Consider the following 24833-nt stretch of genomic DNA (forward strand, 5'->3'; position numbering starts at 1 on the left):
TCTCATGAGCTTCCCTGCTTAACTAATGTAGCTTTAGTTATTCGTTACCTGGTAATCTCATCATCTCCAAGCATTCCCTTGGGAATTGGTGAGTAACGCCCCGGTGATGCTGGGGGAAGGGACTGTCCCAAGTAGGCAGATGGAGTGATATGGTTGTCCACTGGTTGAGAATAAGCTTCAAAGAACGAAAAAAAAAAATACAAATGTTAAGACAATAATGAAAAAGAACAGCTGAAAGTCTTGAAGTATTCTATGTGACCTCTTCTAAAAAACAACAACAAAAAAATAAGACAGTGTTACACTTTTTCAAAAGTGTCAAGATGCCTACCTCTTTCTTTTAATGCTCTTGATACAGAGCATCCTAGAATCTCTAGAATACTCTAGGCCATTCTGATGATCAGGTCTGAACAAGGAGGGGAGTTACATTTCTTATACACTGAACACAATCATCTTTAAATAAAAGCATAAGGCATAAATGCTGGTAGAAATGCTAGTATATGCTAAGCCAACAGCACACACTAAAAACAAAGGCAGGATTATTCTACCTCCTATTCATCAAGGTAAGAGACATCAATTTACCAGCAGGGATAAACAATCTTGGGGAAAAAAAAGTAATTGTACTGCAAGGATCAGCTGCCTTAGTCACAGATGCTCTGATTGAAAACAGAAAGGAGTAATATAAGAATTTAGTCTAACCTCTTGTGTACTGGCCATGAATTCTGTGAAGTCCTGTGCATGAAATGCTTATGTTTTAGCTGTTTGACAACACACGTACTAGAAAAATATAGCACAACTATTTCAATTGATGGAAAATACATGACAATGCCAGGAAAGTTGTCCCAATAAGTAATTTAAAGGGTACATTATATTTCCAAGTTAGGAAACTTGGAAATATAATCAATTTTTAGTGTTCATTCAATAGGCATAATCACACCACTGTCTCCTATTACAAAGCACATTTTACAACTAAAAACCTTTTTCCTGGTGTGAGTGCTTCAAGCTTTGAGGTTTGAACACGGGTTGGGGACACTTTATAGATACATAATTATCAAGTTGCCATACTCTCTTCACTCTTACTGGCTTGCTGTGTCTGATGTGGTGCCTGACCTTTGAGGATTTCCACCAAAAGCCGAGGTTCAACTAAACAGACATGAGACAGATTGCTCTGAAGAAATGACCTGTATTTTCTCCTTTTTCTTTTTTCCTTATAAGACACTGGCAGAAGATTTGGGTCATATGAAAACTTCATCAGTATTTTTACATGAGAGATTTGCTACATAGCCAGATTTGAAACCACTCAGTCCATTCTGGATTGATTCTGTGTTAGTCTAGCTTCTTAGCAAAACCGTGAGTTCCCAGTGAGGTCCACATACGGAGAACCACGTCGCTTCACACCAACACTCTGCTACCCCGACCAACGGTCCCGTTCCGAGGTACTCAGCTAGACAGGGAACCACCTTACATACCTTAATGCTCAGCATATAGAACAACAGCTATCACATCAGATTGTTTCTTGTTCTTTTAAAAGCTCTGTCACTATAGAGGAGTTTTCTAGAATGAGTTTCAAATAGCACTAAAATCCACTATAACAGCTTATGAAGTTTATCAGCTAGTGCTTTTAAAGCAATTAAGCGTGCTTTTCAGACACACCAACCCTCAGTGGGCTACGTGCTCTAGACTGGGATTGAGCGGAATTTTTAGGTATCACAGCTCTGGATTCACCAGTGGTTTCAGCAAAATGCAGAATCTGAGTGCAAAAAGTCTGTCCCCTTCCACCCAGCAGCCAAACGGAGCTTCCCCTAGTCAGCTTCATGGGGTCTACAGCAGAGGGAGAACGTTGTTTTTGCTAAAACTGTATAATCAAATGCATTCACTGTTGAGAACTCCCAGATAATTTGGAGTTATTCAAAATGAACGATGCCTAAAAGCCATCTTCCCATTTTACCAAATTAATCTACACTTGCTTTTAACAAATAAGGGGCAGCTAAAATGATGTATATCTTACAGGAAGTAATTACATTTTTCATAACAAATCTTCTGTTCATTGACTTCCAGTGCTTTTCATTTGTTTTTAAAATTCTTAGAGCTTTTAGCTGCACCACATTCAGAAACATACAGACCACCTAATACTACCACATATTTTCAAAATCTTGTACCCTTTTACCATGCAACTAGAACTCAGCCACCAGGCCATATAACAGCTTATTATTTCAGACCTGCAGGCTACTCCATGTCAGTACTGGCTACATCCTTTAACAAAATCCTACATACACTACATGCTTGGAAAAGTCAGGTCCTTTTAAAAAGTACTGTAGAAGCCAACCTAACAAGGCACAAAAGGCTCTCTGTGAGTTCCTGGAACAACAACAAAAAAAAGCGCCTGTAACTTTGCACAAACTATTTTAGCTAGGTATTATGCCTGAAGAACATTCACAAAGATTATGATAGAGATAAAAGGGAAGCCATCACTTTCTGAATTCCAAATCAGGCCTAAAATTCTATTTCCAAGTAAATATTATTACTGAATTAGCTGATAATGGAATTGGGTTTTGGATGCACAGAAAACTACATGCATTAAATTAACTTGTTTTTGACAGGAAAAGTCACAGACTCTTAAGGAGAAATTCCATTTCCAAATCGACCCCCCCACACTTGACATTACAGTGCTCTGCACAGAAGGAAAATGGAAAATTTTCCTATTATCTGCAAACCGAAGACACCAATCACAAGTACGATCTCTAAAATGGGAAATAAAATTAAAACTTCATTGTAATTTACTGTTATTACATATTCTCCTCTTCCCGTATGTATGCCATTTAAGCAAGGTTAAGGCATTTATGCTTCCAGTGAGGAAATAGATTACTCCCTACTTTACACTATTCTATTTCTCAACGCATGATGGAAATACTGTACCAAATGTGTGCACACACAAAGGACAAATAATTTAATATTTACTAGGAGTCAAAACTGCATCATCAACTTCTTCAAAGGAGGCTTATACAGTCATCTTTGTCTCAGACAAAGCATAGGCACTTGTCTGACTCTGATATCCTACAAATATGCACACTGAAGTTAAATTTGGTGGTTTTAAATAGCGAGTTCTAGACCTTCTTAGTAATATTTTGCATTTATACCAACATGTTATGTGACATTTCTTCTAGGATCCACTTAATCATCGACGTTTACACTCAGATTACCGAGGTAATTTACATTCCCTACTGAGCACAGCTTACTACAGAGGGCTGTTAGTTATGATTACCAAACACACAAGGCAGTTTAGATATCAATGTTTGTAGCCAGATGGATGGCATTGGTCCACAGGTCTGGACCACCTAGAGTGCTGTTGTTCTTCTGCACACAGTTTTGGTTGAATTGCCATGTTTCCTATACTGGAATTTCTCATCTTTCTGTCTCTGAGACTGGATGCTACATAGAAGAACAGTATGGAAATGGCAAAGTGCCCAGAAATAACAATCTTTCATAACTGCCTTCTGCCCGAGTCAGAAAATGAATCTTACTGTAACCGTATAAGCTAGCAATCTACACTTGAAGGGTTAAAAGAGAAACAGGCACAGCAATCAGCTATTCCAGACTGTCACGGGCTGTGGTCAAGCTTTCATTGCCCATACACAGTATAGCACCATGAGCCATTTTTTCCACATTCTCTCCCTGCTAAATGCTCTGGTTTCAAACAGCCCCAGCACTTCTTTAACAAGATTTTCAACGTTAGTTTCCCCCCCACGGGCAGCTGGGAGCCTTTCACTTACTGCGATAAACATCAAATGACTGAGGTCAATTTTCACCCCCAGGTACACAAAGAAATACGTGGGCAGGATCTGTACTCGTCCTGATAAACACAGCCACAAATCAGAATCTCAGAAACCTCTTCATCAAACATCCCTGGATTTAGACACTAATGACACCGAAGATGCATCAAATTTCAAATGATTTTTTTTTTTTCCAAATGATTTTGTGTGGATGTTAACTAGCGTTGTCTCATCTTTTTGACCATCAGACCATCTGACAAAACCAAGTTGTTGCATGGCTGGTACAGAAGTTCTAAAAGCAAACAAATTTTATGGAAAACCTAGATACTGACAATTGAGAACCTGGTCCTCGAGAAGTTCTTCAGTACCCTTATGTCTCCATTTTAAATACAGGGTTCCACCATGATCACAGAAACTGAGACAGCCCTATAAGTAAACTAGATCAGAGTTTAGACAGAAAGTTTTAAAGACAACCAGATCTTGAACTTGGTGTTTCGTGGACTTTTGAATGAACTATCATGCTCAGAAAATTTAGCATCATGAGCAATCTACTGCACGTTCTGCAGACAGTACAAGTACCAAGCCAACAGGTACTGTGCATCATGCTTTTACATGTTTTTGATAGTGTTTGTTTAAAAAAACAAACAAACAATGGGGAGTTCTGGGCACTAAGCAGTCTAGGCATATACAGTAGAGTTTCATTGCTTTACGTTATGATGCAGTTACCTTCAATGAACTGAGTCACCAGCTCATCCATCAGTTGAAAGAAATTTATTCTCTGCATAAGAGGAGAGCCTACAGCATGCCCTTATGCATACTGCTAGAATAAATACTTATTTAAAAGTACTTATTGATACAGACAGTATGAATTTAAAAACAGAATTATCACCCCGAGGAGAATATTATATTCCAGTCAGAGAGAAAATATAACTTCTGCTTCTGCATGGACTGAGCATCTCAGCAGTCTGATCTCACCTACTTAAACTTGAAATGCAACAAAAATCAAACTGAAGATACTGCCAACTAACATCTGCCCATGACAAACCACATACTTATTTCCAGTTATTTAACAGTTTTTAAAAAAATCACACCACACCTGTCTCAAGGTTACTCTAAGCCTTTAGAAAAGGTATACAACTTCTAGCAGTGATCACAGATGACCATAAAACAGAGGCTGTATAAAATGGAGAAAATCAGTTTTGTATCTCTGAATGGTGTCTTCAAGAATATCGTTTTAATAAGACAGACAAAAAAAAAACTAATTAGCTCCAAATTGCAATTCTATAGGCTTATGAATAGATTTAAAGCTACTGCAGCTATCACCGACATAGTGAGATGAGGCTTAAGGTACTACAGTCCTTTTGCTGTGTTGTATTTTATTATTGTTTATTATATAATGGTTTAGATTAAATCAGTGCTTCAGTTCAAAAGTGTTCCTTTTTTCCACTATCTGAACAAATCAGGGCTAAGTATGACATCAATTGTTTGCAGCTGACAGTGAAACAAACAAATAAAAACCCTAAAATGACTCATTGTTCCTTTCTCCCCCATTACCAGCTTACGGGAAGAGATCAGATTAAATAAACAGGTATGTATTTGAAAATTCTTTCTCTCCTTTAGAGTAAGGAAAAGGTTTCTCGCTCCTATTGTGCAATGTCTGGTTACAGGAAAAAATGTTCTAGATTGAATGAATTAGAAGTTGAACAAAAGGTCAGTTTGGGTTAATAGAAAAAAGCTTATTTTCCAATATAACAGTAAAATGTATTCACAATATTCAATTTATTACTACCTATTCAAAAGTAAATCCTTTTGATATTTTAAGTGTTTAACTGTAGCACTAGAATTTGTATCAGCAAACAGCAGTATTTATCTGAGATGAGCTGCTTCTGCAGTTGCTGCCAGAGTTGCTTCCACCTTCATTTAAAGGACTTACAAGAAAAATCCACTCAGTACCTGAACTGTGGAACTAATTAGCAGTTATTTACATAGAAGACTGCATGCACTTCAAGATTTGACAGCTGATAACTGAAAAACAGCAGCAAAAACTATCAGTTTCTCAACCTAAGACATAGGAGCCTTTAGTCACATCACTGCTTGCCAGTATAGAAACTGCAACCATTAAGTCACAGGGTACAGCTACTAAGCTCACTGAAAAAGACCAGCTTGGTCAGGGTTTATTCAGTCTTGGAAAGAAAGTTTCATCACTCTCATTCCTTTTTCTGAACACCAAATGTTAATACCATCTTGAAGAAACAATGAGCAAAGTATATTAAATTTTTCTTTACATTGTAGCTCAACTCTGAGCTTCCTGCATTCAGATATTTGACTTACGAAAAAACAAAAAGAAAATAACAAAAAACAAATAAAACCCCCACAAATCCCGTAAATATGACCCTTACATCACCAAGAAATTCCTGTAACTATTTTAATGCAGCATGCATTGTTTTTTCATCTGAATTACCAACATTTATATCAAAACTGAAACATATGAAGTTAACATGGAATTTCACAATACATTCATGGAATACAATAACATGGAATTTTGCAGGTATTAAAGGTCAAGACCTTCCTCCCCGAGTCTAGTTTATTCAAAAACATGCATCTCATGAAAAAACAGTAGAACAGAAAAAACTGGTTAGAACATCATTAGCTTCCACCTGAAACAGTATTCTGGCTTTTGCTCAGTTCAGAACTACAGAGTGCATTCACATCCTCTATATGAATTAGGCACCTGCGATCTCCTTGCACTCATCAGCAAATGATCAGAAATACCAAATCACTAGGACAAGGACACAGTAGTCATAAACAGTCAAAGGGTTACCACTATTACCATCTTTTCAACATACCAGCTCTAGGACATTATTCTGCTTTCCGTAGTTTTCCTGATTAATCGATCTTTCTTATATCGATTTTTTACAACAGTCAGAAACTAATTTAAAAGCTTGAAACTTTAAATACTAAAATGGTGTATATTAAAGCCTCGAAGAAAAAAATAGGTCATAAAGACAAGCTGAACTTACAGTTTGTGATGTCAGGAGGGGCATAACTATCATTCATGAACATGCTGGTGGGTTTTGCAACCTTCAGATAAACAAAGTCTGATGTGTTTTTTAAGGCAGTCACTGCTTCTTCATGAGTAACTTCTTCTAAACAAACACTGTTCACCTAAAGATTAAACATAAATTATCAACGCAAAAAAATGCCAGGTTTCATAGGTCACTCAGAAATCTCTTGGAGCACTCTAGCATTAGGAGTCTTTATTATGATTCATGTGCCGCAGACATAATTGGTCAAGCTATTTAAAAGATGCTTTTTAGTGCTGTAAAATATTTTAAAAAGTCTTTCCTCAAAAGATTATAATAAACTGTATTGACAGTAGCATTGGAAAAGCAGCGAATCTTTTTCAATCTTCTCTCCTATTTTGTATTAAAAGTTAACAACAACAAAACCGACCCACTTTCCAGCAACCCAAATCAAAGCTATGCTGATACTACTGCTTATCACAATGACCAATACTCTCTTGCTATGTTATGCTACCTCAATTATTTGCCTAAACCTACAGTTTCTCTTTTGATCAGGCTGTCAATTTGCTTGCACAAAAGCAAACTTTTTGATTCTTGTTGTATTGTAGGCACAGAGATACACTTGGCCATAATCACAGCACTGACACTGTATGTTACTGTAAGCATTAACCAGAAGAAAGGTTTTTCTAATATGAAAAAATAATTATTTGATCTTGTCATGATGTAAGTAAGTTTTAGATGTTGTAATGGGTAACACACTCTTGCCAAAGGTCAAAGGTAGAGGTCAAAACTGGAGCAGAAAGAACCAAAAGTGACTGACATATCCCAAGTAACAAGAAATAATTTTAACTTCATAGGCAATAGATTTTCTGACTATTGCTATTAACGTGAAACAGCAGCATTTAGTTAAGAAAATAAGTACTTTAACAATTAGTATCTAATACAAAGCCTTAGTAAATTGAATTGTTGCCCCTCTTTCCATATTCTAAGAGAAAAATAAGTTCTACAAATAATTCCAGGCTACATGGAAAACAAGGCTCACCCTGTAATGAATCTGAGAGACCAAAGACACTTTCTATTGTTTGATAAATTTAACTTCACAGACAATGTAAAAATAACCAAACCTTTACAATTCTGTTATTTGTGGTGGAAAAAAATTCTACTGCATATTTTAAATGTATTATTACCATCTGTGTTTTCCAAAGATCTCTTGTTGACTTACTTAAAAAAAAAAAAAAATCCCAATTCTTGCCACTTCTGAAGACTGAAAAGTTGTTTTGCAGCACAGTGGTAGTACACTGCAGTACAATCAAAACACACAGACAGAAAAGTTATATTCTGCAAAATACACAAGCTCATCTCCACATTAGCGACTAAAACAATCCCGTTGTGTGCTGGTTTACTTGCCAGTCACTCAGATTCAGACAAATAATAGCAGCCATGAGAAACCAAAGAGATTGCTTAATACTAATTCTACACGATACACTGTGCTGAGGAACAGATTTCCTGAAAAAATGGTGTTGAGCACTGCAGACTTTTTTTTTTTAATCATTGATTTGCTGGCAAATCAATGCTGTTGACTTTTTATTATTATTATTTTTTTAATATTTATTTCTGCAAAATAATACTCCACTGGCAAGCAGCTTAACCACAAAGTGAATCATGTCCTTACTAGGTGTAAAAATGAACACTCATTAAAGAAAAACCCTACCACTTTTACTTACAGCTAAAAGTTTGTCTCCAATCTGAAGTTTGCCATCTTTATGGGCTGCCCCCCCCTCAATGATTTTGGTTACGTAGATGCTGTTGTCTCCAGGTATATGCTGATTTCCTACACCACCAGCAATACTGAAACCAAGACCTGCTTGAAGATAAAGTTTTTACTCAAGAAACCTTTTAGCATTCATTAGATTCAAATTACTGTACAAATAATAATGCTCTCTGCATCATTTATGTGTATATACATACATACATTTTTATATATATAAAAATACTAGGCTGTGGCTGAAGCAATACTGGATGTCTTTCCAAGTGAACTCCATGATGTTCCAGAAAGTTCTGGAAAAACTACAACGTTTACAGAAGTTCTGACAATCAAAAACTAAACTGTTTACTTAATGCATTGCGAAGGGTACACATAGCAAAGCTATAGCATTGCCAGTAGTATTTAAAGAACTGTTTTCCAACATGTCTGCATATAGAAACAAAAAGAACATTTATCTAAACTTCTTTAATCTCTCAAAGATCTTTCTAAGTCATTCACATGAAATATTTTACTCCTGTTTATAACATACGTGAAAATTACTGAATAGTATCAGCAACACATTTTTATCATTTGAAAGTAAAACAGGCATTCTACAAGAATAGTTTCAGGACACTCATGGAAGAAAATTCAGAAGCATTTGAGAAGTCACTGTCTAAATTTTCATTATTCTGCTTGAACTACGCATGCAAGTTGTGGTGTTATTTTGAAAAAAATATGCAGAAATTTATCATCATCTTTATTCTTCTTGTGAAACAGAAATTTTAGACTTCCTACATACCTTTAGGGCCTTTTACAAGCTTTATTTCCACTATTTTTTCTGTGACTGGTTTTCTTCTTTTGACATACAATCGTACAATTGATCCCGCTTCTTTTAATGCTTCAACTGCTTTGCTGTGTGTCACATCACGAACATCAACCTCGTTTACTCGTAGAATACAATCGTTAACCCTAGAGACAGCAACATTCATGTTCAGCTGCTACATTATAACACAGCAGACACACTAGGAGATTAATATTTTATCTAAAATACTCTAAAACTAGTGTTAAGACAGTAAGATACATAGATTTTGCTTCAAAATTATATTGATTCAAGACAATACTCTAAAATTAGTCATTAGTGCTTACACATATAACAAAGATAGCTAGAAAATATGTAAATGGAATATCTTGTCCCCATCTGAAGGGGATGCTCTCTAAATGAAACACATAAGATAGAATTTTGAACATGGCTTTATACAAACTACCTTTAATTTAGAGATGTAAAAAAGAATTTAAAAAAAAATTAGGCATCATACAATAAGAATTCACTAGTTTTAAACCATGCTATGAACAAGTCAAACTGCCTTCTTACTTTCCACAAGCTGTTAAGTGCCAGCTTTCCATTCCATTTAATGTGTTGCTGTAGTATCATGAAGCTCTCATTACACTAAGTAGAATGCCTGACCCACCTGTCACTGAGTTCTGCCAGATGTACCTTCTGACAATGACCAACAAGGTAAAATGAAGTCTTGAAATAAGCTTAATAAGACTAAAAAGCTTACAGTCATCAGGCATTGACACCAAATATGATAGAAGCAAGTTCTCGACAACACAACAGAGGAAAAAATAAAAGTTGATCCTATGATCACCTTAATTTTTTTTCTACACAGTGATACAGGAGTTTACTGCACTGGATTAAAAATAACTAAAAATAATTCATTCAAGCAATTTGTTATGAACTTTAACAGTACCTTTCAAATTAAGTTGCAAATATCACTTGCTACCATATGCCAGCACTGGTAAAGTAGTATCATCCCAAGATTAAATAAGAAAATGGGGGATACTAGAGAAGGAGTACTCTATCAATTTAAACAAACACATGGCTTTTGAAGATGTGCAGCATCTTTCCAAAATTGAAGCATAGTTATACCAAGCACAGAAGAGGGCTGTTAAGCTCAATGACCTTGCATATTAGAAAACCTGCACATACATAACCAGGAGTTAACTATCCTACATATCTAAGCTTTTCCTTTGTATATTGAATTAGGAACTATAGAACATTCAGCATAATCAGTTTATACCACCAAATAAAAAATGAAAATTTCACTTAAGTTCACCCTGCTGCAGATTTTCTTGGTTGAAAAAAAAAGAATTTAAAAAATGGTCCAAACAGTTTTCATTATGTACAAATTACTTCTGCAAGATAAACTTATTTAAAATGCAATGTATTATATAGACTGAAACAAACAGAAAATGTTCTATCACCTGTTAGAAAAAATAGTAATAAACATTTAGTAACCCGATACAGAAAGTCATCATACCGTAATCTTCCATCCTGTGCAGCTGCACCCCCGGCTATAATTTTTGTAATGAAAATACTTGAATCATCCCCAATATGTGGGTTGTCTGTGCCACCTGCAATGCTAAAGCCAAGTCCTGAATTTCCCTAAAGTTAGAGGGGAAAAAAAATTACGCATTTCTTTTTTGGGGGGAAATATATATAGATACGATTCAATATAAAACTAAAATTTCATAAAACTGACTGATAAAAATTAAGACATTTTAAGCAATATACTATATGTAAGTATTCGCAATACATATATGGAACTCTATGTAAGACGTGTAATTACACTTGCTTTTACAGAAGCAGGCAGGACAAGTCATTGTATCACTGTAAGAGCTGCAGATGCAAACTCACCCCATTTCTTATTGAAGCGAATCTGACAAACTAGAGAGAAAGTTCCTTTTCCAATGAACTACGTATTTGAAGTTGTTCATATCAATATTTGCTCCTCACTGTTTTTTCAAAAAAAATCTCAAGTAATGTAATATATCCTTACAGACACAAAGACCCACTGACATTTTCTCTTCAAAGGTTGCCTGCCCTTATTATCAGCTGTAAGACCTCTTCAGCCTCTCAGTACTGACCAGAACTGTACAGACATCAAATATAGACAACTATTTCTCCTTGTTAGTAACGCATTTCAAGGAAGAGAACTTAGATAGATCTTTACATTGTAAACCTTAAAAAAGCAATGCGTATGACAATGCATATGATCATTTGTAATCTCAACTGGAAGCCTGAATCTCATTATATAATAAAACTTGTTTGTATAAATATATAAATAAAGCCCGTTACGTCTGGTAATATATGAAATTATTTTTTTTAATACTTTCTGCAAGTCTAGATAATAACCTATAATGCAGTATGTCTTCAAAAGTCTTCCCTCATTTTACTATCAATGGTCAAGTATACCAATAAAAACTGCTCCAGAAAGTACGTATATTGAGGTTAAATATACATAAGGGAAAAACAGTAAGGACTGTTTCAAATTGCCATTTAGCTATATCAAAATAGGTTAATTTTTCATATTTATCTATTACAAGCCCCACTTGAAAACAGAGTACAGGAAGACATTTAGCATGTTACCCTTTCGAGAGTAATTTCTTCATACTCATAATCTGCATCTGTGCCATTGACCTAAAAAGAAACAGAAATGAGACTTAGAGGATTTTTACACTTGATACAACACACTTAGCTAGGCAGGCAGCTCATTCCCATCACATCTCAGCTGATACACACTGACCAGTGAGCTCAGAAGTGTGATTTTCACACCACTCTGTACGTGCAGCAGACACTTTTCCTGTTAGTTTAAATGTAAAGCTTTGCAGAGAGCACTTCTACAAGGATACTGCACAGCAGAAGCCTACTGATGACCTCCAGAAAGAACTGCTCTTGATGTTCTTCAGGCCATACAACCTGAGCAAGTTAGAAGTGAGATAAAAGGAAGGGGTTGTAGGGAAGAAATTGCATAAAAGATCAGAGCAATATTTTCAAACAATTGTTCCTCCCAGAGCAGAGAAAAATCAAAAGATGGATGCTTTGCACAATTTCTCACTAGAAATGCATAAAGCCCTTCTAAAGCAGCTTTAAAAAAAAAAAAGCATTTTTACTAGCATTTTTCACATTACATATATACTAAAGACCAACACATTACAAGAGGACCAAAACCAAAAGAATTTGAAATATTTTATGAAGCTAAATGAGAAAAAATACAAATACTAGAAGTAAGCCATGATCCAAAGGGAAGCCTTGTCCTCCACAACTTTTACAGGCTCTCTAGTACCAGGCTCATGTATGCCTCACTACAGTTTTGTTAATCTCTAATTATATCTACCCTTACTGCAACACAAACCGTATCCATTCCAGACATAACAGATTATTATCTTCCTCTTTGCACAGTACCTCAAAAATGATACATCCTTAATAGTTTGTTCAATGGAAACGATACTGTGTCTTTAAACACGTGATATTTCTCCATTAAAAAGGGAAGAGGTCTTGGCCTTCTGAACACATGAAACTAGATCTGTTTCTACACCAACACCAAAGAAAAACTTCTCAATCACAGTGGCTTAAGTTAGCTTAGTCTTTGAACTATTATCTGCAAAAACGACATGTGCTAACCGAACCAGCCATCTAGAATTACATCACGCCAGGGAAGTGGTTGAAGATGATTGATCAGTAGGTGGCTTTTTTTTTTTTTTTTAATAAACAAGGATGATTAATAACTTCCCTATTCATTACTGTTAAAAATGCCAACCCTAATGTATGTAAGCAATCTATTTCCATGTACCTAACTCTAACCCAAATTTAATACATTCTAGATAAAGAGGAGTAAAGAAGGATCTCCATGTCTGTAATTTACTTTAGGTCCTTTCTCCAGACCCTCTCATTACTATTTATACACTTTTCAATTGATTTTATCTAGTGAACTGAACCTTAGCACAGGCAGGAAGGAGCAAAGGTACACAAAATGATAAAAATCAGTCCTATTTTATTTTTGCAAATTTTGAAGGCATCTAGGATCTGTGGAGCCACACACTATTTGCAGGGACTTCTCCTGGATAAAAGAAACTACAGCATTCTACACAAGTACAGTCATTTTGCCATAACAGAAGCCCAGCACTTTGCTTTGAATTATTAGCAGTTCAGCACAATTTGGTTAGTCTTTTGGTTGTAATAGAGTTAATTTTGCTGGTATGGTTAACCTTTTCATACGTCACCATCCTAGTTTTGTTTCTATTTCCTTGTCTGCTTGCTTGTTTCTACAAAGAATAAAAAATATGCTTCTTGGTGTCTTTTTCCCAACCCAAATTGAGTTCTAAGATGGTGTACTTCCTCAGCAGCCTTGTAATTCAGTTAACAAGAGCTGTGTTCTTGAATATTTTTCATCACTGACTTTGTTTTGTTCTGTTTTGTTGTTTTGGCTTGGTTTTCCAATAGAAAAAAAGCTTTAACAGTTAAAGGTTTGTAGATTCATGATGCAGTTACCTCACAGCTGTGATTTTACCTTACATACCACTGAACAATTCCATTACCTACATGGGAACCTGGAAGAATATTCCTTTAGCTCCTATGCTTACATAGTAGGTTCAACTACAGATAACTATGAGTGAATTTGTTTTATGTTCACTGCAAACTGGTAAGTCAGATAGCTTGTAATTTTGAGTGTCATTTTGTTCTGTTAGGCCTATTTTCTATTTCTGTTTCTATTATCTACCATCCCACAAGGGATTCTATCAGATGAAGCCTTCTGAAACGTGAATACATTCTTATTAATCACTTGTCTTTCTGATTTAGCTTGTGTGTGCAGAGACACCTCACCTTTGGTATTCTTTTCTAAACTGTGTCACATGAGTAAAAGGGCCAGGCACTGCAGACTTCGGCTGTGATCTTTTATTAAGTCAGCATTATTCATACTCAGGACTCATAAATGAGCCATTTACGTCACTGTACTAATCGTTTGTCTTCCACTTAAACTGTTAATTCACGCTTTTGCCTGTCTTGATCTACTACAGCTTCTTTTTAGCAACTTTAAATTATTAATGTTTTTGACAGTAACAAGATTTGTTCTTGTTCTTTATGATTGCTAAGTAAAGCCAAAAAAAAAAGTAAATCTATGCTTTACTTGCTATAATAAACTCAATATAAAGTAACTAGTACAGACCTTAACACTATTCAGGAAAACAACAAATGGGACATATGTAACTGTAAGAGGAAGGTACAGGGAAAAAAAATCAGATCTGAAACCTATGTCAAACTTGCATATGTTCCAAAGCCTCTGAAGACCATCTGCCAGTGGTGCTCTTAGCACAGATCATACACTGCCAAACACAAATTTTGGCCTCCATATAGCCACACTTATTACCTTAATGTTTCCAACAGAATCAACAATTTTTACGAACATTTAGAGCACTAAAATCTGTAGTAAGGCCAGTGTGTTGAGAAGTGTTTTATGAGAAGTGCAACGGAAATGGCACATTAAATATTAAAGCATCTGCCAACACAGCTGAAGATACGGATTATTCTCTGAGGTTCCAGAAGTTCAGGGTCCTAACCCTGCGTTTTGCATTGTGTTGCACTGTTACACAGCGGTACTCACACAGAACCTTCCACGTACAATCTACAATTTATTTTATTTCATTAGTAGATTTTTTTTCTCATAAAAAGCTATCTAAGGAGTTAGATAAACATCAGGAGACCTGACAAAACCACGTATCATAAGAGAGGTAAAACAGGCTTTTTTGATCAGTAACAACAGACCTAAACAACTAACATTATCTGAAGTTGTAATTGAAAGGTAGTGTAGGCTTACGTATGTTGGAGTCTCCAAAGAATCTGTATTCACCAGCACTGGCGGGGGATTTGCCTTTAAAAGAAGAATCAAAAAAACATTACACAACGTAGAAGAAAACACTAACAGTAATTATACAACATTTGGTTTGCTGGGTTTCTCAAAGGTCTGTCAAAAGGTAGCCTCAGCTTAACAATCTCAAATATTGACCTCTTTTGAAACACTTGTTTCTATCCTGAAGAAAGTGCTTTCACACCACAAAATCACATTCTGAGCTCATAGATTTTGTATACAAATTCTGTCTTTTATCTTGTTTTTCAAGTGGAAAAAAATATGATTCATGCTATCATTGGACAAAATGTCAGTTACCCTAGTGTTTGTGATACGACATTCAGGACTGCTTAACCAGCCAATATCCTAAAAAAGTTCTGGTGGCTTTGATTCCTACTTCTTCCTACTGGAAAGTTTTTTGTATTTCACTTTCTTTTTTTGTTGTTTCAAAAAAAAAAAAACTGCAAAAATGCAAGCTTATAGATAACTATCTTAGTGAAGAAAATATCTACAAAACCATCTTGTGAAAAGCAATTCACATCAGACATTCATTCACAGTACAGCAACATGTACTTCCAAGAGAAATATGTTATGGATTCATAGGCTGTAAGAAGTTAGACATTACTGCTACAGAAATACAAAATTATATGACATGCTTACTGTCCAGGAACTTTAGAATAAGGAAACAATTATTTGCTTATGTTACTGAAAACTTTTCTATGAAAATGCAGTTTCAGCTGAAAGAAAATTCATACTGGAAAAATGTATCTGAAACACTTTGAAACAGATTTCTTTTTCTTTTCTCCTCCAATATATCAGGAAGAGGCTGAGTGGAATAAAAATACTCTTCATGCCTCATACTAATGGCAGGTACAAAAGGAGAAGCCACAAATGTTTGCATTCTTTCCTAGATATAATTAGATGCTCTTCTCACTGACAAGGGAACTTCCAAGAACTACAGGCAATGGTGTTGTAAATGCTAGCATCCGGCCTGCTCTAAGAACAAAATGAGTGCAGATATGTTCCTGACCCCAAATACTGTTCATATACTAAGCCCAATGAGATGTACAAACTCAGTGGCACAACACCAAGTAAATCTCAATTTCATTAAAGTTGTAGGGAGATTTTCATACGTATAAAAATTCATAATCTGCAAAATTAAGATTTTTTTTTTTTTTTTACATCTTTCTCTGGGTATGTATAAATGTGTGTGTGTAAATGTGTCTGTATGTGTGAGCAAAAATTTTTTTTTTTTTAGGTACAGTTTAACAGACTGTAACAAAAGCTAGTGTTAAACACATTTAAAGACCTACAAAAACATGACAATTACATTAACATCTTCATATTCTGCATTTTGGCCTCATTACCGTTACATCAACAAACTTCTGAAAAAAATGTAAGCTTTTTAAAAAAACCCAAAAGCTAGGAAGCAAGGGGTGACTTGGATGTTCCCTACAAAAGACTGAGCTGAAAACAAACGATCATTCTCTGCCCAGAAGCAGCCATTTACCACCTTCTCCAAGCAGGAAGGAGGACACATTTCTGGCAGCCACTCCAGAGGTAGGCCTGGACACTACAGACACAGGGCAACACCTAACTCAAAACAGCAAATGTTTTTCGAAAGACGACCAGCTATTTCAGTCTGTTATGCAAGACACCTCCAAATTACCTAACAGTTTCAAACTGCTGTGCCAGGGCTTGTTCAAATATTTAAAAGCCACTTGACGAGTCTGTTTACAAGCACACTAAGGGCTTGCCTAAGGGGTAAAGTGACTAACAGAATAGAGAAACATATCTGTTGCACAAAACTGCATCTGCCAAATCCAAAATTGATACCTTCCTACGGTGTTTTCTAATTGCTTAGAACTGTGTATGATGCAGAATTACATAGCTGGCTCCTGCAGGCATTTGTATGCACCCAGAAGACAGAGGCACAGATCACCCAGTTCTTGCTGCTCTGCTTGTAAACCAGCACCGTTGGCGGGTACAAACACTGTCACAGTGATGGCTGTCGAGTAGTCTCTCAGTCAAAAAAATATTTTACAATATTTTCTCAAATAAAAAAAATACACGTTCTAATTATTATGATGATTTTAAGTTAAATTTAGCAGTTCCCTGAAAGTAAGTGTTACTGGAAACTCAACAGGCTTTATCCGTCAGGTCTGACAGTAGAAGTCCACCGGTGTGCCCTTGTCTGTCTGCCTCATATGCTGATGTGGACAAAATCACTCCAAAAGAGGGATATAGATTTAAAACTAGCCACGTTTCTGGTCTGCCTGTTACAAGTATGGGTGACAGGTTTATGTAAACACATTTCCACTAGAAACTCGACTTTAAAAAAAGAATAAGAACTTTTTATAAGTTACTGGACTACGTAACATTTAGCATTGTAACAGAGAAAAAATTAACGCCTGTTGCAGGTTTAGCCACCCAGTTTGACAGCAGACCTTAAGAAAAGAATACTGATGTGTAGACTACAGAAATATCCCAGTATTGTATTATTCTTGACAGCTTAATTCCCTTTTGAAGTTAACACGGATCTGTCACCAAAAAATTAGAAGTGGTGGCACATCTTTTTAGAAGGCATGTCTTCATCATTCAATATTTTTTCAGTAAAACTCACAATAAAAGTCAAAATCAAATAAAAGCAGAAGGCTTTTCTATTTGCAAAAACGTCACCACTATCTATCCTAAATTACTCTATAGCTGGCCAGGGTGCAGTCACACATTCAAAGTTATACACAAGATAGTGATGTTAACTCATGTTTACTGCTTTCTCTCATCTTTTGGCAGCTTCTGTCGTGCTTTGTGTGTTTTTTCTGTCGTGGTTTGTGTGTTGTTGACATTTTATCCTAAAGGATAAAGGCCTAGAAGTGAACATCATTCTGTGAGTCAAATTATTAAGAACAGAAATTAACAAAATACCCTTGTATTCTACCGTGCCCCAAGTACACCAACAACAGAAACAGAACAGAAGTCATGGATGAAAGACTTACACTGAGTATATGAGATAATTATCCAGAATAAATAATTCAAGCAGTCGGAGCATTACGTGCCAACAAAAAATATCCCTTTCTTTCCATTCCTTTATGGTGCTTTCTTTAGTTGTTTCAAAAAATTATTAATATACATTTATGTGAAACATATGCACTTTTAAATGGACTAAAAGCTGCTATAAAACAAACAAAACACAGGATGGAACAGCAGTGTATTACTAATTTAACTGTTTCACGTTCATTTCAAACTTGTATGGCAGTACCAAAACATTTAATTTAAACAAAAGGAATGAAATAAATTATATAAGAGTTGAACAAATTTAACAACAAAAACAACAGAAAAGAATAAAAACCTGCGGTATGGTGGATGGGATGACAGTGGTCTCGGCAGGGACTGGTGGGACAGGGATCACAGGGACAATGGGAGAAGAGGAAGGAACAGCTTCTGTGGGCTAAAAATCACCAATACAATGTCAAAAATAATGAAAACTACAAAAACATTCTAAAACAAACAAGATTCAAATTGTATAGTTGGTTTTTTTTTAATATTCTGAAAGAGCAGATGGATTTGGAGACTTTAACCACACCTGAAAACAGATGGGCCATGCTGCACTGCATTCCCAGCAGTGCCCTAATGTCACATAACCCAAAGAAGTAGGACACAGCCACACTGCTTCTTCACACCAAGCTACTCACCTTGCAGTGCAGGACAGTGAGACTTTGCGGGGTAAAAGAGAAACTTTGCCTTTTCACATCAGTGGGCAGACTCCAGCTTTTTGTAGGCTGGTTTCACAACATGTGCCCCCCATCATTGTACAACAAGTAAAGGAAAGGAAACAATGACTAAAGTTGGCAGCACTGAACAAATTAAAGTTCCTTGTCGATACATGGGGGAAAAAAATCAAAACTACCATGCATTTTCTAAACCAAGTTCAAGTCAAAGAAAATCTTTCAGTCAAGTGGTTGGAAGATCCTAACACTGATTCATTCCACCCTTTCATATAAAGATCTTTAGATAGGTTTACCATACAAATATACAGCCCAGTAGGATTTGGGTTTTAGGAATTGTAATTAAAACAATAAACAGGAAAGCTACTGACACATAAGCTGCAAGGAAACAAGATTATAAATAGCATTCTGGGCAAAATATTGATTCAAATCACTCCGAGATGTTAACATACTGGTTGTCAACAAGCTGTCAGCAACAGACTACTGGCAACCATCAGGATTACCAGCTGAACAACAAATCAAAGTTCTTGCAACTTGGCTGTTCCAAGACACACTTGTGAAAATATGCTGAAGAATAACCACAGAATGAAATTACTAAATCCGGAAAACAAGTTAAAAAAAAAACAGAACATAAAAGTATTAGACATCTCAGAAGCTTGAAATCTATTAAAACACAAAGCAGTCTACATCAATAGCATAAACTAAATGAAAGAGTAAAAGCAAAGATTAAAAGATTAAAGAAACCTAGCACCACTCAAGAGTAGCAACCCTTCTTAAATGTGGATACGGTATTTCTAGTTTTTTCAGCTCTATCTAAAATTAACAGCTGGTGAAAAATGTGGAAAGATGTTGGAACAAGACGTTTGATGTCTTCGAACATTATTATTAATGTCATTTAAACACCCTTACATGGACACCACCACAATCTTTCATGTGTTTAGGGGAAAAAAAAGGGGGGGGGGGGGGGGGGGGGGAGAGATACAGGAATGTAAATTGCTCTAGAGAAACAATAATATGCATTTCCCAAAAGCTGTGGGGCATGCTCAGTGCAGCAAACCTCCAGTCAGCAGGAGATAGGAGATCAGTGATGCAGCCTTTAGAGGACAGATCAAATTAAAATGCTTCAGCAATTACTTAGCCCCACACATGCAAAAATTAAGCTTCCCCTTCAGATTTGTCTTGTTCCAAAACAAGAAGCTTCCCGTATGTGCACAGAGCAAAAACCCCATTAACCAAATGGTCAGATGTACACACACTACCTATCAAAATACAGCACAACGCTAGTGCTGCAAAGCTAACCGTTAGCAGATTAGAAAAATTGTGCTTCACAGTTGCAGCTCCTGGAACAAGAGAAGGTGAAATACAACTGAAGTTATTCTCAGATATCAACCACGCAATCCCCTACCCTTTGGCTTAGCAAAACAGCTGACCCAGTAATAGTTTTCTTTGTAGGTCAAGCAACTACGCACCTCTCTGCACCAAATAGCAGCCTTATTTTCATGCTTCACTTCTTGTCTCAGTTCCTAACTCCCTTGTCTCTCTGGGCTTCTCTTTCCCAGTCACTTCAAGAACTCTCCCAGTCAGTTCCAATTCTAATCCTTACTATTATTCTTTTAAAACTGGTATCATTCAAAGTCCTTTAAGGCTTTAGGGTTCCAGTCTTGTAAGCTGTTAGCCTGGCCATCATGCTTTTCCTTGGTGCTGTTGGCCTGGTATCCACATGCTCTTCGCAGCCCTCCATTCCCTGCTCATCCAAGCTTCCTGATGGCATTCCTGTGGAGTCTCCTCCACTGCAGAAAGAGGTGACGTGATGACCTTTTTCAAAGGATACACCAACACAAATGAAGACAAGACAGTCTTCATTTAAACATGAACAGTTTTATGGAGTACAGCGAACTGATGTAGGTACTGTGGTTACCACAACGAAGGCAGGGAAGAGGAGAGGAAAGGAAACCCAGTCTTGAAACACACTTGCGCTGACCTTCAAGTAAGTCACTTTACTGCTTGACTTACAATTCACACAAGTGGAAAATTATCTAAAGAGTTTGAATAAAGCTGTTAGTTATTCAATTACAAGACTCACAAAGGATTTGTTTAGTGAGGTTTTATACCTAAAATAGGCTGGTTTAACTTAGAACCCCTTTTTCTCCTTGCGCACAATTCCTCTACCCCGGCTTTTGATACAGACTGCAGTACTACCTGAAATTTAACTTCTGGAATTGAAATGCAATGGAGGATACTCTTCACCCTCAGAAAACTCAGCCGCTAATAATAAAACACCAATCAAGACCAACAAAAAGGAAACACTTTCCTAAAAGCATAAAGATAAAGCACTGGCAGTAGAGATAAGAAAGTATTTACAACCTTTTACTAGATGATAAATAGTGTGCCTGTATCTGAAATGCTCGCTACGCCACCATTATGATGAAAGCTCAAACTAGAGCAGGAACAGAGTGCTACAATACAATTAGTGGAACAGACAGTTCAAGTTTGGAGATGAAAAAAGCAGCATCTGGCGTGTTTCAGTTAGCAAAGTAGACTGTAAGGCTGATGGTGGCTTACATGCTGGCACCATAAAGCCAGTCAGAACATATGTGGTACCGAGATCTGGGGACACGCGTGTCCCACCATCTCGGCTCTATGTGCTGCACATGTCACTCAGATGCACCTTTACCCTTTACCTACATTTCCTTCTTTCCACTGCAGGCTAGTGCTTCACATATAGCCTTTTGCAGAGTTGGAGCGCAGCGAGTTTTCACCTCCTTTCCTTCCCTTTCCCAACACAACACCCCTTAGCTCACCTGCAATGAAGCAGCAGAATGTAACTTGTGAATGTGAGCTCTGAAGCTGTAAAAAGGGTGCAGATGGGAAAAGAGTGGTGCAAGGAAAGGGAGAGGAGACTGTATAACCCAAGAAAGAAGGGAATCCAAGCAACCTTCAGTATCTGCTTTTTCGACAACCCTATGTACATTTTTATATATTTTTCTACATCCCCTTGGAGCCCAAGCAAGACCTATCAGCTAAGGTGTGCTGGGGGAAGTCAGGTGCCAATGGAAGAACCAGCCCTTCTCCCCAACACCACACCCAAAAAAACATTAGTTAGGGGCTAGAGGCCAGTGCAAGAAATCAAATGAATTCTAACCATCAATGCAAGACGACCTGGAAAGTCTTAAGAGAAGAAAGCTAATTTTATTTTAGTATGCCGCATAATCAGTCTGAAAATGTTTATGTGATACAAGTATATGTGAGAGCAGCTGAATAAGCTCCAACAGCCCACGGTATCACTTCCAATGCTCTGCTACCCAAGAATTTTCAAGAAAAAGACATTTATAATGTTTAGGAATTTGTTAGATTAATACGTTACAGTATTCTGAAAAACTAAAGCTTTTCCTCAAAATAAGTTGTCTCAGTACAACATTTAATAATTCTAGGTTAATAAGATGGTTTATTAAGATGGCAAACTTATCTATACTACAAAGAAAGTAATGGGCCAACTAAAACATTCTTTGTATACATATGAACTGTGGCACACACTTATGATAAGACTATTATATACAGGAATGCATAACTTGAACAACACCACACTAACTGAATCTGTCAGATGAAATAAATGCACTAAAAACTACACCAAAAAGTAATTTTGTTACAACAATCACATGAATAATTTTGTTGGATAAAAGTCTAATGTGATGGACCTTCTAATCATATAAACTAACAATTATCAGTTAACAAGTGGTATGCTTGCTAATTTCATAATGCCTTTCAGCAATTAATCAAAATTACGGCAGTAAGTACCTCCAAACCTAATACTGAAGTCCAGACCTTGTGAAAAGGAAGATCACACCCATTTTCTCAACTTTAACCAACATACACAGTAACCCTTTCTATCATGGAACACGAACTAACCTGAAATGAATCAAAGCACCACACACATCTCAAAGCAGATAACTAAATCAGCAAATTCCATCAGGCTGCTATTTTCATGTAGTAGAAGACAGATTTTGGAGAATAACAATAAAGCAAACCAGACCTTCCTCACTTTCAAGTTACTATTTAAAGAACACACTGCATACAGTGCAACCATCTTAACGGGAAAATACTGAACAGAAGTATTTCTGTTAGACTCCGATTATTACTACTTTGATTGCTAACTATAAAACGCAAAACAAGTCTCTGGAAACAGCAGGGTTAAAACTACAGGAAGATGTATGGCATATTATCTACTGTTTGCATCATCTCCCCCTTATCTCATTCTACAAGAGCATAAAATCTTATAAAAATGCACATCTATAAATGCCTAGTGCAGTACGTACCTTTTCTAAGGAACAATTAGAGCACGAGCCATCAGACACCCAACCACTGGCAGCTTTAACTTTTGCTGTGCTTTTTGTAGGACTCTTTTTTACACTATCACGCAGGTTAGTAAATTTTCCTCTGTGTTTGGAAGAGGCTGGTAGTGTAGATGAACTAAAAGATTTATGAATGTTCAGTGCCTGCTGCTGATGCTGGAAAGACTGCTTTGGCTGCACGTGAAGGTTTTGATGCATTTCTCTTCTGGAGCTCCTAGTTAAATCAGTTCGCTTGAGCGTTCCCATCCCACAGTCATCTGCAGCACCACAGTATTTGTAGTCGTGGCAGTAAGTAGTCATGAAACTAGCAACACACACAGTCCTTTTTGGGAGAAAATAAACAAAAATATCGCTTCCTGCAAATGTTCAAAATATTGTTTTCTGGATTATGGTCATAGGAAAAAAACACTAGATACTGTTTTAGCTAGTGCCACACGTTAGGTACTCTCACGCTATTTAAAGAGCATCATTGAACCACCCCACAACTGTCAATTTGCTAGGCACAGATAATCAATGCAATGTACAAGTTATTGAACAGATGGCAAAACTCATCTGGCTTTAATAAAACGAAGCTATGAAAGGTTATAGCTATTTTCTCTCACACATAAGGTCCTAACTACCCCTAAATTTCAATGTATTTTTACAACCTCAAAATCTCTCTGAGATTTGCAACTAGAAAATATTTTAAGCTGCCTATTCCTCTACTTTCTGGAACACTTTATGGGGGTCGAATTACTTTGATAATTTCAAGAGCTGCATTTCCATGAAATACATCAGCACTGCAAGACCACAATTTTATATGTTGTTTAAATTAAAAAATAAAAATACAAAAGCATAAGACAATTATTTAAAAGAACCAAAACTCCTTATTACTTTATTGGTTATTCAGTTTTTTTAAGGCCACAGATGCATGATCTCTATATTACATTTTTACCCTTATTTTCAAAACAAAACCCTTCAAAACAACTCTAAGCCCCGAAGGAGAAAAAAAAAAAAAGAAAAAAAAAAAGAATGCAAAGAGGAGGTAGCTTGATGCAATCATACTGTTGAATATTGAATTTTACCAGCCAATTTTAAATTAATCTTTCTAAAAAGAGATAAGGGTCAAACACTAAGTTCCCAGAGTCTACACAAAAACTGCCATCTAGCAGGGACAGCTGTGTGACTGGCCTCACTGAAGGAAGACACGGTCTGAAGTCAGCAGTCATGCAGCCTTCTTGCCAGCAGACACAACCCACGTTTGATTTGCACAGCTCTGGACCTGCACAGCACACACCATCTGTCTCCTGCCTATGGGTCTGGTCTAGGAACATGTCGTGAATCTGAATATCTGGCACTGGCCATGATAAGAATGAAGGACACCAACCCATAGCAAACAGAGCTTGATTAAGTCAGCTGTACAGTCCTTTAATATGATGAAGAGATGTTATCAGTTCAGAGCATTAAACATTATTTTCCCTTCCATTGTGCACTTTCCTATAGTAAATCTGACTAAAACAGTATGAGTCAGCATAATTTTTGCACACAGAATAAAAAACT

At 36.5% G+C, this 24833-nt stretch overlaps 1 protein-coding gene across 17 annotated transcripts in view; it reads right to left on the reverse strand.

The window, feature by feature from the left end:
* Positions 1–24833, reverse strand: part of DLG1 (discs large MAGUK scaffold protein 1) — a 151198-nt gene that overhangs the window by 43322 nt on the left and 83043 nt on the right. For 6 of the 17 annotated variants that reach the window (XM_083849104.1, XM_083849112.1, XM_083849108.1 and 3 more), the window contains 8 exons: positions 18570–18668; positions 15191–15244; positions 11965–12015; positions 10856–10980; positions 9334–9503; positions 8515–8654; positions 6788–6932; positions 49–175 (listed from right to left, as the gene is read on the reverse strand). In XM_083849104.1, the coding sequence (XP_083705230.1) occupies positions 49–175; positions 6788–6932; positions 8515–8654; positions 9334–9503; positions 10856–10980; positions 11965–12015; positions 15191–15244; positions 18570–18668 (911 nt within the window). The remainder of the gene's footprint in view (positions 1–48; positions 176–6787; positions 6933–8514; positions 8655–9333; positions 9504–10855; positions 10981–11964; positions 12016–15190; positions 15245–18569; positions 18669–24833) is intronic. The other 11 variants (XM_083849113.1, XM_083849109.1, XM_083849107.1 and 8 more) reach the window with 3 other exon arrangements.

The sequence above is a fragment of the Anser anser genome (assembly GCF_964211835.1).
Source record: "Anser anser genome assembly, chromosome: 9".
Lineage (NCBI taxonomy): Eukaryota > Metazoa > Chordata > Aves > Anseriformes > Anatidae > Anser > Anser anser.